This window comes from Thamnophis sirtalis, unplaced genomic scaffold, assembly GCF_051295495.1.
Source record: "Thamnophis sirtalis isolate CommonGarterSnake01/CBP01778 unplaced genomic scaffold, rThaSir2_p1.2 scaffold_1, whole genome shotgun sequence".
Taxonomy (NCBI): Eukaryota; Metazoa; Chordata; class Lepidosauria; order Squamata; family Natricidae; genus Thamnophis; species Thamnophis sirtalis.
In genome coordinates this window covers 1629199-1642500 of record NW_028261381.1, presented here as the reverse complement: position 1 = coordinate 1642500, position 13302 = coordinate 1629199, and the positions used below count along the sequence as shown (strand labels likewise).

The window sequence follows — 13302 nt, the reverse complement described above, 5'->3', positions numbered from 1 at the left end:
GAAAAAAGCAAATAAAAGTGAAAAAAGAAGATCAAAAAGAATTGATGAATAAAGCAAGTTTTAAGATTAAGAAGTAGGTAAAATAACTGGGTATCACCATGATAAACATGAATTGTGTGTTATTTCAAAATGAGACATGCAATGAGTTTGGATTTTAAAAATTGTTATATTAAGACATGCCATACTGGGGATTGCTAACACTTTTGAATGTCTTCAATCATTAGATCCAACAAAATTAGAGCCGAGGTGGCGCAGTGGTTAAATGCAGCACTGCAGGCTACTTCAGCTGACTGTTAGCTGCAGTTCGGCTGATCAAATCTCACCGGCTCAGGGTTGACTCAGCCTTCCATCCTTCCGAGGTGGGTGAAATGAGGACCCGGATTGTGGGGGCGATATGCTGACTCTGTAAACCGCTTAGAGAGGGCCGAAAGCCCTATGAAGTGGTAGATAAGTCTAACTGCAATTGCTACTGCTATTGCTATAAAATGCGGCTCAGGAGTGAAAAGGTGCTTTTCAAAAGGCAACTGGACTTTCTTGGGGGGTTTTTTTCCCCTTGACAATATTTCACTTCTCATCCAGGAAGCTTCTTCAGTTCAGTTCACTTCTTTAGAATTTTCAAAGGGGGGAAAAAAAACACCCAAGAAAGTCCAGTTGCCTTTTGGGACATTAGCACATTTGGGACAATCATGACCTGGATGATTGAGAATCTCTGTAGACAGTGAAGGTCTGGCAGAGGGGGAAAAAAACAAATGCACAAGTATACAACTAGCTCAACAGCAATAACTGTCAGTGGGATCTAGGTGTCCTAGTGGATCACCACTGAAATATGAGTCAGCAGTGTGCTGTAGCTGCCAAAAAAAGCCATGTCTGCATCGACAGAGGGATGGCATCAAGGTAATGAGAAGGGATAGTTTTATACTGCGCTAGTGAGATATGTTCATGATATAAAAAGATCCTAGGAAGAGTGCAGAGAAGAGCAACAAAGATAATAAGGGGTATGGAGGCTAAATTTTACAAGGAATGGCTAAGGGAACTAGGTATGTCTGGAGTAACAAAGAGAAGGATTAGGCGTAGCTGTCTTCTGGTACTTGAGGGGCTATCAGAGAAGAGGAAGTCAGCTTGTTCTCCAAAGCATCTGAGGATAGGACAAGGAGCAATGGGTGGAAGCTTGTAAAAGAGAGATTCAACCTGGAACTAAGAGAAATTGCCTGACAGCGGGAACCAATTAATCAATGAAACAGCTCTTAAAAGTTGCGGGTGTTCCATCACTGGAAGTTTTCAAGGAAAGTTCGGATTACCATTTTTCCAGGATGGTATAAGGTCTCCTGCCTTGGGCAGTGGGTTGGAGTAAAAGACCTCCGAAACTCCTTCTAGACCTATGATTCAGTTGGATTCTATTCAGAAAACCCCAATTTAAGAAAGAAAGAAAAAACTCAGATGAAAATTTAATCTGAAAAATAAATTCTCATTCACATTATTTTCCTTTACTGAGATGCTTGAGTCGTGTTCCAAAAAGATGAAATGTTCTATAGCGAGTCTCTGCCACTTTCAATTTACACTGCTTGTTCCTTCTTATTCAATGCACTGCTACTAGGATGAATGTCTGATTGTGCTTCATTAACAAAGGTACTGAGTATCTGTCATGTAAGCACACCGACTGCCTGAGCACATTAGTACTTTCATATAGCTTATTCTCGCCTTACTTGGGTTCAACATGCTCTTTCATCACTGTGTTGTGATCTCTGGTGCTTCCACAGAACCAAATGCCTCTTTTGATCTAAGGATCAGGCCTCATCCATCGCTAAAGAACATTTTTCATACTCTTTCCCAGAGAATACCATTACATCTGGGGGTTAGGCGGTCTCAGTGTTTGTTCCACAGTTCCACAGCTACAGTGATCTTACAATATCCTGGAGAAGATACGTGTGTGTCCAAATGGAAGAATGGAACACTTCTCCCTTAATCATAAAGGTTCACTCATCATGATCCTGAAGGCAATCAAGCCCCAGATTCTGCCCAACATACTCCCCCATCTTAAAAGTGAAAAATAGGATTGCAATCACCAGAATTTCCTTAGGATATTCTTCTCATAAATCAGAAAAGCCCTGTAAGCACCTTTCCAGACTAAACATTTTATTATGTATAATACACACACTATTGTGACTTATATCTACAGTATTGCTCATGAAAGCTTATGACTTTTAATAAATTTAATGGCTAATATGGGTCTTCTCTTGCAATCACTATTTTTGGGTATGCTTTTCTCATTGGTAAGAGTTTAAATTCTTACATATAGAGCAAAGAGTTTTTGCACTGAAGATGAACTAGGAGAATTGATGCCTTTAAAAAGAAAAATAAACACACAAATAAAAAACTCCTTGTCCTTAAATTAACAAGCTATCCCTGCTGTCTAAAAACTTGTGGTTCTCCTTGTGTGGCTAAAAGCATCACCTTCACCCAACAAGCCTCATGTTTTCTAAAACTTATTTGGGGAAATTTATCTCTTTCTGATTAGTCTCCATAACAAAAGCAAACTATAGGTTGAGAATGCAATGCTACTCTAATGTCACATGCTTTAAGAATCCATTCTCACAGCCTCTCCCATATGCCAAAAGCCAGTTCAAATGAAACATACAGGCAAGCCTTACATTTATTATTTATTTGCCAACACTTGTCAAATGGAGAATTAATCAGGCGAGGAACTAAGTGGGTAGAACAGTATCACCCAGGCTATATAAGATGAGCCACAAAAGCATTGATAGCAGGACTGTTTTAAGATTATTTTGTTGCCTGAAGCAAAGGAGCAAGTAATGCCCCATTTAACTCTGGGGTGGATATCGTCCCAAGCTAGCAACCCAATTTTGGTGGATGGAACAGAAAATCCTCTGAGCACCTCCCAGGTATCTAGCATTAATAGAACAAACCACATACTCTCTGGAGTCTTCCTATCAGAGCTGTAACTTGTGATGGTTGTAAAACAGGTTCATCACATATTTTGCAGTAATGGTTAAATGGATCACCATAGTCATTAAGCTGATCTGCAGTTGTTAAGTGAATGCCATGGTTAAATAATCCAATGCAGGCAACTTTGCCAAAAAAAAACCAGAGTAAATACTGAGGGGGAAGGTGTTTTTTTTTTTTTTTTTGCAAAACCATCATAAAATGTTCTCATGTGAGTGGGTGACACTGCAAACAGCTAAAAATGTGGTGGGACTGCCAAGCACCCAAAGCAGAGTCATAAGATTGCAGGGGGGGCAGGGGGTAGAGGGAATTTTGAATCCAGTTTGTAAGTACCCATCAGGTAAGATTTATCACAACTTTGTCACCTCAAGGCTGGATTACTGCAATGTGCTCTACATGGGGCTACCCTTGAAAAGTGTTCGGAGACTGCAACTAGTCCAGAATGCAGCTGCGCGAGCGATATTGGGTGTACCTAGGCACACCCATGTTACACCTATCCTCCGCAAGCTGCATTGGCTACCAATTGGTCTCTGGACACAATTCAAGGTGTTGGTTATTACCTTTAAAGCCCTACATGGCTTAGGACAAGCATACCTGCGAGACCGCCTACTGCCACATTCCTCCCAGCGGCTGGTAAGATCCCACAGGGTTGGCCTCCTTTGGATGCCTCAGCCAGACAATGTTGGCTGGCGGCTCCTCGGAGGACCCTTTGGAACGAACTACCCCCAGAAATCCGGACCTCACCCACTCTCATGGCCTTCAGAAAAGCTGTCAAGACCCGGCTTTTCCGGCAGGCCTGGGGCTGTTGACCTCATTGTTAAGGTCCAGCCCCGACTGAAATGAATGTATCTGTGTTGTTTTTAACTTGTCTTATTTTATTTTTACTTTCTTTTATTTTCTTTTTCTTCCGTTCTATAAGCCGCCCGGAGTCCTTCGGGATTGGGCGGCCTATAAATAAAATTAAACTTACAAACTTACAAACTTTGAATGGTCATTAAGCATCTTCCAGCCACATAACCTTAGAGTAGACAATTCACTGTTGGCTCTCTTACATTATGAGAATGTTGTGTCATATATTGCAGTGTTTTTCAACCTTGGCAACTTGAAGATGTCTGGACTTCAACTCCCAGAATTCCCCAGCCAGCGAATGCTGGCTGGGGAATTCTGGGAGTTGAAGTCCGGACATCTTCAAGTTGCCAAGGTTGAGAAACACTGATATATTGCTTGTAAAAATGGTGAGTCAGCACCCGTAACAATCTAATTTTAGGTAGACTACAAGGATCTTTGTTCTTATTGGGAGACTCAGAAGGAAAATCTACTGAATTCAATTTCTTCTGTTGGATTGTGTTGTTACTGCAACGTAATTGTTTAATAGTCTATATTATAAAATATTTTGTACTCATGGAGACATCTTATATAGTGTTTTACAAATGTTTTTATAGATGAAGTTCTTTAAATACCATCCGAAAATTAAACTAGGAAAACTTTTTTCCCCAACTAAGATCAGAACATAAAACCTGTACATGAACCTGTAAATAATATTTTATTAAAATTCTTAGCTCAGCTTGTCAGTCTCTTTTATTAAATGAACTCTACAACAATAATGCTCAGTTAATTAAACAAGCAGGAATACAGCCAATTAGATTGCAAAGATTTATAAATTTAATTGACTGAAGGTGTTTATGAAAATGCTGAGGTTTTCTAAAACAGGAGTGATGAAGCAGAAAAAAGCACTTAGGGCCTATTCAATTTGTCCGCATTAATATATTTATTTTAACTAATATATTTTCCATTAGTTGAGAAAAAAATTACATATTTTCTGAATCATAAGTTTATTTTGCTTAGAGTTGAGACCATCTATTTCACTACATAAAAATTAGCCATTTGTAGACAAATTTATACATTGGGAGAGAATTCATGAAAATATTATTAGCTATACACAGCAACTAATTGTGAATTTTCTTCTGCTAGCTGGGAAAAGCTTTGCTGAAAGGTAACTTTAGGCTCATTTAATGAGTACTCCAACTGAGAATTGTTCCTACTGAGTATTGTGTTTATTCTGTATTGTCTCCAATGCACAATATTGTTGACACCAAAGAAATGCTAGAGGATTCATGATGAAATCTCCCTATCCAGATTCTCTTCCTTTAAAGGAACGGGGTCAAGGTATGGACTTGCAAAATTAATTAACATCTAAATGGTCCACCTGTGGAAATTCAGCACTTTGAAGTTTAATTAAAACAAGGAAGCAAAAAGTATTGATGTTTTTTTCCCCCACTCCAATTCAAGTTAATTCTTTTCAGATCACTGCATTGCACAGCTATTAACAAGGAAAAAACTGCATAGGTAGGTCAAACATTTAGCACACATGAATTCTAACATTCACTTCTTGGAAATTTCAATCAAATTACAGTAAATTAAAGATAATGTTATGAACTTGTCCATCCAGTTCATAGAGAAGTAAATAATATAAAATTTACAAATCCTGTCTGGATTGAAATAATTTTGTAATGTTTATCAAGGTATTCAATCCAGATATACGGTATGATAACATATCCTCCCAGGATACTAGATAATTCTCCAGTTGTGTGTCTCCCAACTTTCTACCCGTCATTTTCCTACCTGAATACACAAATATACACACACATTTAAAATACACATACACTCAGAAAGAGCATCAAAATATTCATGCATGCAGACATAACATAAAATGTTATTATCCAGGCCCCACCTCCAAGGGAATGGGAACCTATAGTGCTCTCTCTGGCTGAAAATGTATTTGGCAGGAAGTATATATATGGTTCAGAATGCTTTAGAAGAATGATCCAAGCCATAAAGCGATGTGCACATGATTGATATCTAGTATTGGATGCAACCAATACAATTTATGTCCCATGCCCAGACTCTGTCCAGAGAGATCCAGATAATCCTCTTTATTAAGGATTTCTGTGATTGTTGTCCTCCACTTCCTTTATAATAGTATTTCTCAACCTTGGCAACTTGAAGAGGTCCGGACTTCAACTCCCAGAATTCCCTCTCTTTGCATTCAAGTAAGATCTATTTTAAAAGTGGCTGGGATAACTCTCAATAAAGACTGATCAAAATAAGAACTCCTGTTCTTAGAAAATGTTCTTGAAAGCATTAAACATTTATTCAGCAAACCAGGTTTCACTGTCCCATCCTCATGAATATTTTCAAAAAAGTGGGTTTATTAAGAAATTTCCAATACATTCTCAAATATAACAATATTAGACTTTTGTGCAAATTTTCTAAACTATTTCTTGTTTCACAAATCACCATTTTCTGGTTCTAAACAATATACCTATATTTTTCGGACGTACCTTTCTCCCCCCTAAAAGAGAGTGAAAATTTGGGTGCATCTTATACACCAAATGTAGCCCCAGCCACCCACCAGCCCCCACCCATTGGCCTCTGCTCCCAGCAATTTACCTCTTTGCAATGGAGGCTTCAATAAGCTACAGCAATCCCTGCAGCCTCTAACAGCTGATGATAGGAGAAATTGAAAGTGAAACTAGCTGTTTTCTCCACATGGCAAATTGCTGGGAGGCAGATTTTTTTTTCTTCTGCTAATCAGACTGTTTGCTGAAAGGAAGTAAGTCAGTAACTATAAATCCCTATAGAATGTTCAAATTGTTAGACTTATTTTTTTAAGACTGCTTTATTATTGTTCCAGACAACTTAACAAAATGAAGAGGCTTTTTAAAATAAATGCTTGATCTGAAGAGGCCCAGTGCTATTGTTTTAAAAAGCGCTATTCTTTTAAATAGCAGAGAATAACTATACTTCCAGAAATCACATTTTAACTTCGTCTGTACAAGTATAGTATGAAATATAACACTACAAACAGTGTATAATGTCTGTGCTGTTTGTTGCAAGGAGACAAATTGCTGGGAGGCAGAAGCAGATATTTTCCCTTGTTTTCCTCCCCAAAATCTAGGTGCATCTTATACTTAAGAAAGTCTTATACTCCGAAAAATATGGGGGGGAGGGAGGGAGGGAGGGAGGGAGGGAGGGAGAGAGAGAGAGAGAGAGAGAGAGAGAGAGAGATTGAGATTGATTGATTTAACCAACCAAGAACAAAATACTTACTGCAGTTCTCAGCCCTCTTATTTCTGTGGATGACCGTTTTCTGGTTAGGTGAGCTGAAGAGGCTCGTCCAGTTGATAGTATGATAGTAGCATAAGTTACTGTTGTCAGTTATGTAGACATTCCCAGCACTGATGTGCTTCAGGGACTGGAACTGGAGAGATCGAATTCCTTGCTGCTTGAGAATGAGCAAGGAGAGACCACTGGAAAGGGAAAAAGAAAACAGCAAATCCACGTGTTGTGCATATATGAGTTAGAAACTTACCAGATAACTTTAAGAATTTGAAGCTAAAAGAATGGAAAAGCAGTTTAGTGTATGCCCCTTCTCTTCACTTTTACACCGATCAATCACGTGGCACTAGGAGGAAACACTACACAAAGCCACAAATACTCAAGGTTCTAAAAGCAGCTTCATAAAAACCAACCATCGTAGATCTGAGCTAACGCAAATATGCTATCTCTGAACCATAACTGAAAAGATAGACATCATCATTATCAAGCATGACTGATTTATTTAAATGCTAAAAAATATAGCCAGCTGATTAATGCAGGCATTGGCTACAGCTTTTTCAAATTAGAGAGATGTCCCTGGACTAGGATGTGCTGGAACACAACCAAATATCCAGAGAATTGTGCTGAATGAAACAGCTGAACAGGAAGGGAAGCCTGCAGTATTTGCCACAATCACTAGGAAAAGCCAAAAAAAGCCACTATTGTGCTATTATTTAATTACTGCAGAGGGTACCTGCCGGTGACCCAAATGTATTGCTTTTCCATATGACTGCATTGGAAGAGAAATTTGAAAGTGACTGTAAACTCCCACTGCTAGAAACGCTTCTCTGGTGGTCAACAACGTTATCAGTATAACAGATGAGCATCTTCAATAGGACTTGAACCCAGAATAGTGTACTTGTGTTGTTCCTTTTATATTTCCTTTCCTGCTCTGACTTGGAATGATATTTTTTCATTTTATCACTGTATCTCAGGACAGTGAAATAAAGAAGCCTGCCACAGCTAACCTTATCATTTTTAATCTCTCTGTGAGAGCTGCCTATACCAAGATGTGCTCCAAGATGGAGAAAAAAAAGAAAAAAAAATGAAATGTTTTCCAAGAAATACTGTATTTTTCACTATGGAAAATGTGCATCCAACATACATTTTAGCATCTCATCCAAAAATCAAACAGGACAGGGGGTTGAGTTTTAACATGATCTAAAGACGGGAATGGAGTTTGGTCCATATACAGTATAACCATTTCCATAGCCTTAGACCAGTGGTTCCCAAACTTGGCAAGCAGAGCTGGCTGGAGAATTCTGGGAGTTGAAGTCCACAAGTCTTAAAGTTGCCAAGTTTGGGAACCACTGCCTTAGACCATTCCAGGATTAGTAATCAGAACATCCTTGACTCACCAGCTGGAGGACCACAAGTAACCTAAATGGAGGGTTGTAGTTTCACAAGAAAGGGGCGGGTCCCATTTTTAAATCCTTATTTATTTAGATTTACTGAATTTTTAGGTGAAACAAGGAATAAGAAGAACCTAGGAGGCAAAATACTAATTTCCTTGACTCTTATTTTTCATGGCAACACTTTGGAAAGTGCCTTGTCAGAACTTTCTTTCTTGGGTTGAGAGAGTATCTGGCCCAATCACTTTTCATACCAGGACTAGAATTTATTGTCTTCTTAAACTGCTGCATCAAACTATCTTTAAACTTTAAACTTTAAACTTTAATAGAAGTTGTATGCCGCCCACTCCCTAGGGACTCTGGGCAGCTCACAACAACTAAAAAGCATTTAAAGCATTTAAAAATACAGAATTAAAATCAGTACTACATCCATTCCATCAAGTGGGGCTGGAAATTAATCAACAGCCCCAGGTCTGCCGGAAGAGCCAGGTCTTGGTGGCTTTATGGAAGGCCGGGAGAGTGGTGAGGGTCCGGATCTCAGCAGGCAGCTCGTTCCACAAGGCCGGTGCAGCTACAGAGAAGGCCCTCCCTCGGGGAGCCGCCAGCCGGCATTGTCCGGTCGACGGCATCCGGAGGAGGCCCAACCTGTGTGATCTTATTGTTCGTTGGGAGGTAAATGGCATTTACCTCCTATTAACTGTATTAGCCTAACAAATCTAAATAACAATATATCTGGAAACACAGGTTAGCAATTGCAAATACTAATATATAAGACTGGGTTATACAATTCACAGGAATAATGAAGTAAACTTTCCTGGATTGTTGTTGCATATCTGTTACATGTTTGTCTTAGGTTCAGGGACCTCCATGCTGGTTATACAAATAGTATTTCCAACTAGCTATTTCATGCTCTATAAAGTGGTACAAATATCTCAACCATATTATTGTTTCCCAAGAAAAAAAAAACAGTCAACATACAGAGCAATCAATGCTGTTAATTAATCACAGTAAAGCTACAACCTGAAGTATCTTATAACATTATGAAATTGAAGTACATTCTTTGACTACTTTGACAATTTCTGATGTTTATCTTTACCCTAAGTCTCTCCTGCAGACAGAAAGACACTTTTCATTCTTCCATTAAAATATTGGTGATGAAAGCATATTGAAATTCAAACTGGTACCGTATTAGTGTAATATATTAGGAATCAGTGCACAAGTGGGCTCTGCAAATTCCATCTTTTCTGAATCTTAATTCTAATGCATATCAAAGTTTTACATTCTACACCAACTCTCTTGCAAATCACTTATCTTAGGCTGGCAATTTCCAGGATGATTGTCCCAATCTCTTTGATTTCACAATTGTAAAATTAAAGAAGTTTACATAGAACTTTGTGACAAAATATTACATAGCATTGATCTTTTGAAGATCTTTTCTGTATAGATATCAATATTAGCATCTTGAACAAAATTTACTTATTTAAATTCATGAATCTGAATTCAACATTAGCCAAAATAAAATGGATTCAAAATACACTAGGTGCATAGTTTGTAGTTGTTGTGATGAATTAGAAATACAGATAATATTCCAGTCTGCTTCCTGAAAATTCCTTTTTCAATAAAGATACAAAGCTGTTGCTTATCCATTCTCCCTTTTTTTACCAGAAGATAAACTCATTTGAAAAAAAGGTGGATAGAGAAAGGAGAAGAAGTTGGACCCGAATTGCAGTTTTGGAAAGGAGCAGGAATTATGGGAGACAACAGAAATTGATATGGGGAATGGAGCTCCCTTGCCTCCCCTTTCAGTCTTTAGAAACACCATGTTCAATAATTTATTTAGGAAAAATGCATGAACAACTGCTCAAAGCTGCCATTTCTAAAATCATTTCAAAATAAATAACAATAATAAGCACCTTGTGTGTAATCCCCAAACATCTGGAGCATTACTTGAACACCATTGGCCTTGACAAAATCACCATCAATCAATTGCAAAAGGCAGCTTTGTTTAAGAAAGTTTACATCTTGCAATGATGCCTTTAACACCATCAAATATAAACACCCACCTATTGCAGGTCCTTGGAAAGGATTAGAGGAGCAGATAAAAATGCCAAGCGCAATCTAAACATCTGGCTAGCTGTACAATGAATGATGATGATGATGATGATAAAAAGGAAAAATGGAAAAAAACAGAAGGAATAGAACTAGGAAATGGAAACATAGTGAAAGCATTGGCAAAGAATGATGGTTACAAGTACTTAGGCATATTGGAAGCAGATATCATCTTGAATGGAAAAGTCAAAGAGTCAATGCAAAAGGAATACATCAGGAGGATCCGCAAAATATTAAAATCAAAGTTGAACGCTGGAAACATAATTAAAGCCATTAATACATGGGCAGTTCCAATGATACGCTACTCAGATAGAATCATCAACTAGACTTTGGTTGAACTGGAAAACTTGGACCAGAAAATGCGCAAACTTTTGAATATGTACCACAAAGTGACATCAATAGCTTGTATCTGCCAAGAAAAATAGGGAGCAGAGGGCTATTGCAAATCCATCAAACTGTAGAAGAAGAAAAATCAAGTTTGAAAGATTATGTGAACCAAAGTACAGAAAAATTGCTGCAGGCTGTGAAAACAGAGAACATTATAAAAACAACAGAAACAAAGGCAGAATATAAGGGAAAACAGCTGGATGACAGATTAAATAGATGGAAAACCAAAGATTTGCATGGACAGCACTTGAAAAACATTGAAGAAAATATGATAACAACTTCACATGGGCATGGCTTAAGATGGGAACCATCAAGAAAGAAACAGAAGGTTTAATACTGGCTGCTCAAGAACAAGCACTACAAACTAATGCCATGAAAGCGAAGATACAAAAATCCACTGAAAATCCAAACTGTCGACTTTGCAATGACAAACTTGAAACTGTTTCACATTTAATATGTGAATGCAGCAAAATCACACAAACTGATTACAAAGTTAGACATGACCGAGTTGCTAAATTAATCCACTGGTCATTATGTAAACAAATATGATTTACCTGTATCCAGAAACTCATGGGAACATAAAGTGGAAAAGGTTATTGAAGATGAGAAGGTGAAGATCTTGTGGGACTTTCAAATACAAACGGATCGTCATTTGGAGCACAACACACCAGATATCACAGTTGTTGAAAATTGAAATGTTTTATTGACATCAGGGTACCAGGTGATGCCAGAGTCAAAGAAAAAGAACTGGAAAAAAAATGACAAAATACCACGTCCGGGCCATCAAAACTACGTGATTATGGGTGAAACACAGAGCAGAGGGTGGTCGAGGACTCCTACAAGTAAAACAGACTGTGGAAGAAGAAAAACACAGTTTGAATGATTACATCCAGAAAAGTGAAGAACCAATGATTAAGGAAGTAAATAAAGGAGGCCTTTTAAAGACAACTAAGTCAAAAGCTGAATATAAGAAAGAAGTAATTGAGAAGCGAGCTGGAAGTTGGAAAAACAAAGCTATGCATAGCCAATACATGAAAAGTATTGAAGGCAAAACTGACCAAAAGCTAACTTGGAATGGGTTAAGATCAGGAGCACTGAAAAAAGAAACAGAAGGCTTTATTTTGGCAGCTCAAGAACAAGCCTTAGCCACAAATTGCATGAAGGCAAAAATTCAACATATTACCACCAACAGCAAATGTCGCCTCTGTAATGAGAAAGACAAGACAGTCAACCACTTGATCAGTGGGTGCAGCAAAATTTCACAAACTGATTACCTACAACGCCATGACTGCGTTGCTAAGACCATTCACTGGAAATTGTGCCAAAAGTTTGGATCTGAGTACAGCAAAAACCACTGGGAACATCAGGTTCAGAAGGTTTTAGAGAATGAGAAAGTCAAGATCTTGTGGGACTTCAGAATCCAGACTGACAGGCACTTGGCCCACAACACACCTGACATAACAATAATTGAAAACAAAAAAAAAAGTTTGGCTCATTGACATTGCAATACCTGGAGATGCACGAATTGAAGATAAACAGCAAGAAAAAAATCACAAAGTACTGGGACTTGCAAATTGAAGTTGAGCGACTGTGGAAAAAGAAACCATGTGTTGTCCTGATTGTAATTGGAGCCCTTGGAGCAATACCCAAAGGGCTACTTTGCTATTTGGAAATTTTAAATTTATCAGACTTGAACATTCTGATTCCACAAAAAACCGCCCTACTTGGAACAGCTTATATCCTGCGACGTTACCTTAAGAGTTCCTAGGTCCTTGGTTAGGACTCGAGCTGTTGAGCTACCAACCAGCACCAAAGGCTGTGAATCTCACCAAAGATTAACCACATAATATCATCATCATCATCATCATCATCATCATCATCATCATCATCATCATCATCCTTGGTTAGGACTTTAACTGTTAAGTTTTTACTAGTCCCAAACTGTGAATATAATGAAGATTAAATCTTAAATAATAATAATAACAATAAGTGTGCAGCAGTTTATGTTGAACAAGAATTGAAAATCGGAAAGAATAAAGCAGTTCAGAAGGGGAAAAAACCAAAATGGAAAATCCATGTGGAGTTAAAAATAAAGAAAATTCAAATTTAAGTAATTTGAAGAATTTGAAGCAAGGAAATCTGAAGAGTAAAAAATTAGAATTAACCTGTTAACCAGATATGACAAGGAAATTACAGTTGTGGTTGAAGAGTTGAAACAAAGAGTTGTAGCTATCACAAACAAAATAAAGCAATATAATAACAGAATAATAAAGTTTCAGCAAAATTCACAATTTCAAGTGAACCAGCATCATTTCTATAACACTCTTGGACATGG

At 38.0% G+C, this 13302-nt stretch overlaps 1 protein-coding gene across 4 annotated transcripts in view; it reads right to left on the bottom strand.

Moving 5' to 3' along the window:
- The window catches only part of ERBB4 (erb-b2 receptor tyrosine kinase 4), a 769459-nt gene that overhangs the window by 198373 nt on the left and 557784 nt on the right, over positions 1–13302 (bottom strand). For all 4 annotated transcript variants that reach the window (XM_087706314.1, XM_087706322.1, XM_087706329.1 and 1 more), the window contains exon 12: positions 7072–7271. In XM_087706314.1, coding sequence (XP_087562440.1) covers positions 7072–7271 — 200 coding nt within the window. The remainder of the gene's footprint in view (positions 1–7071; positions 7272–13302) is intronic.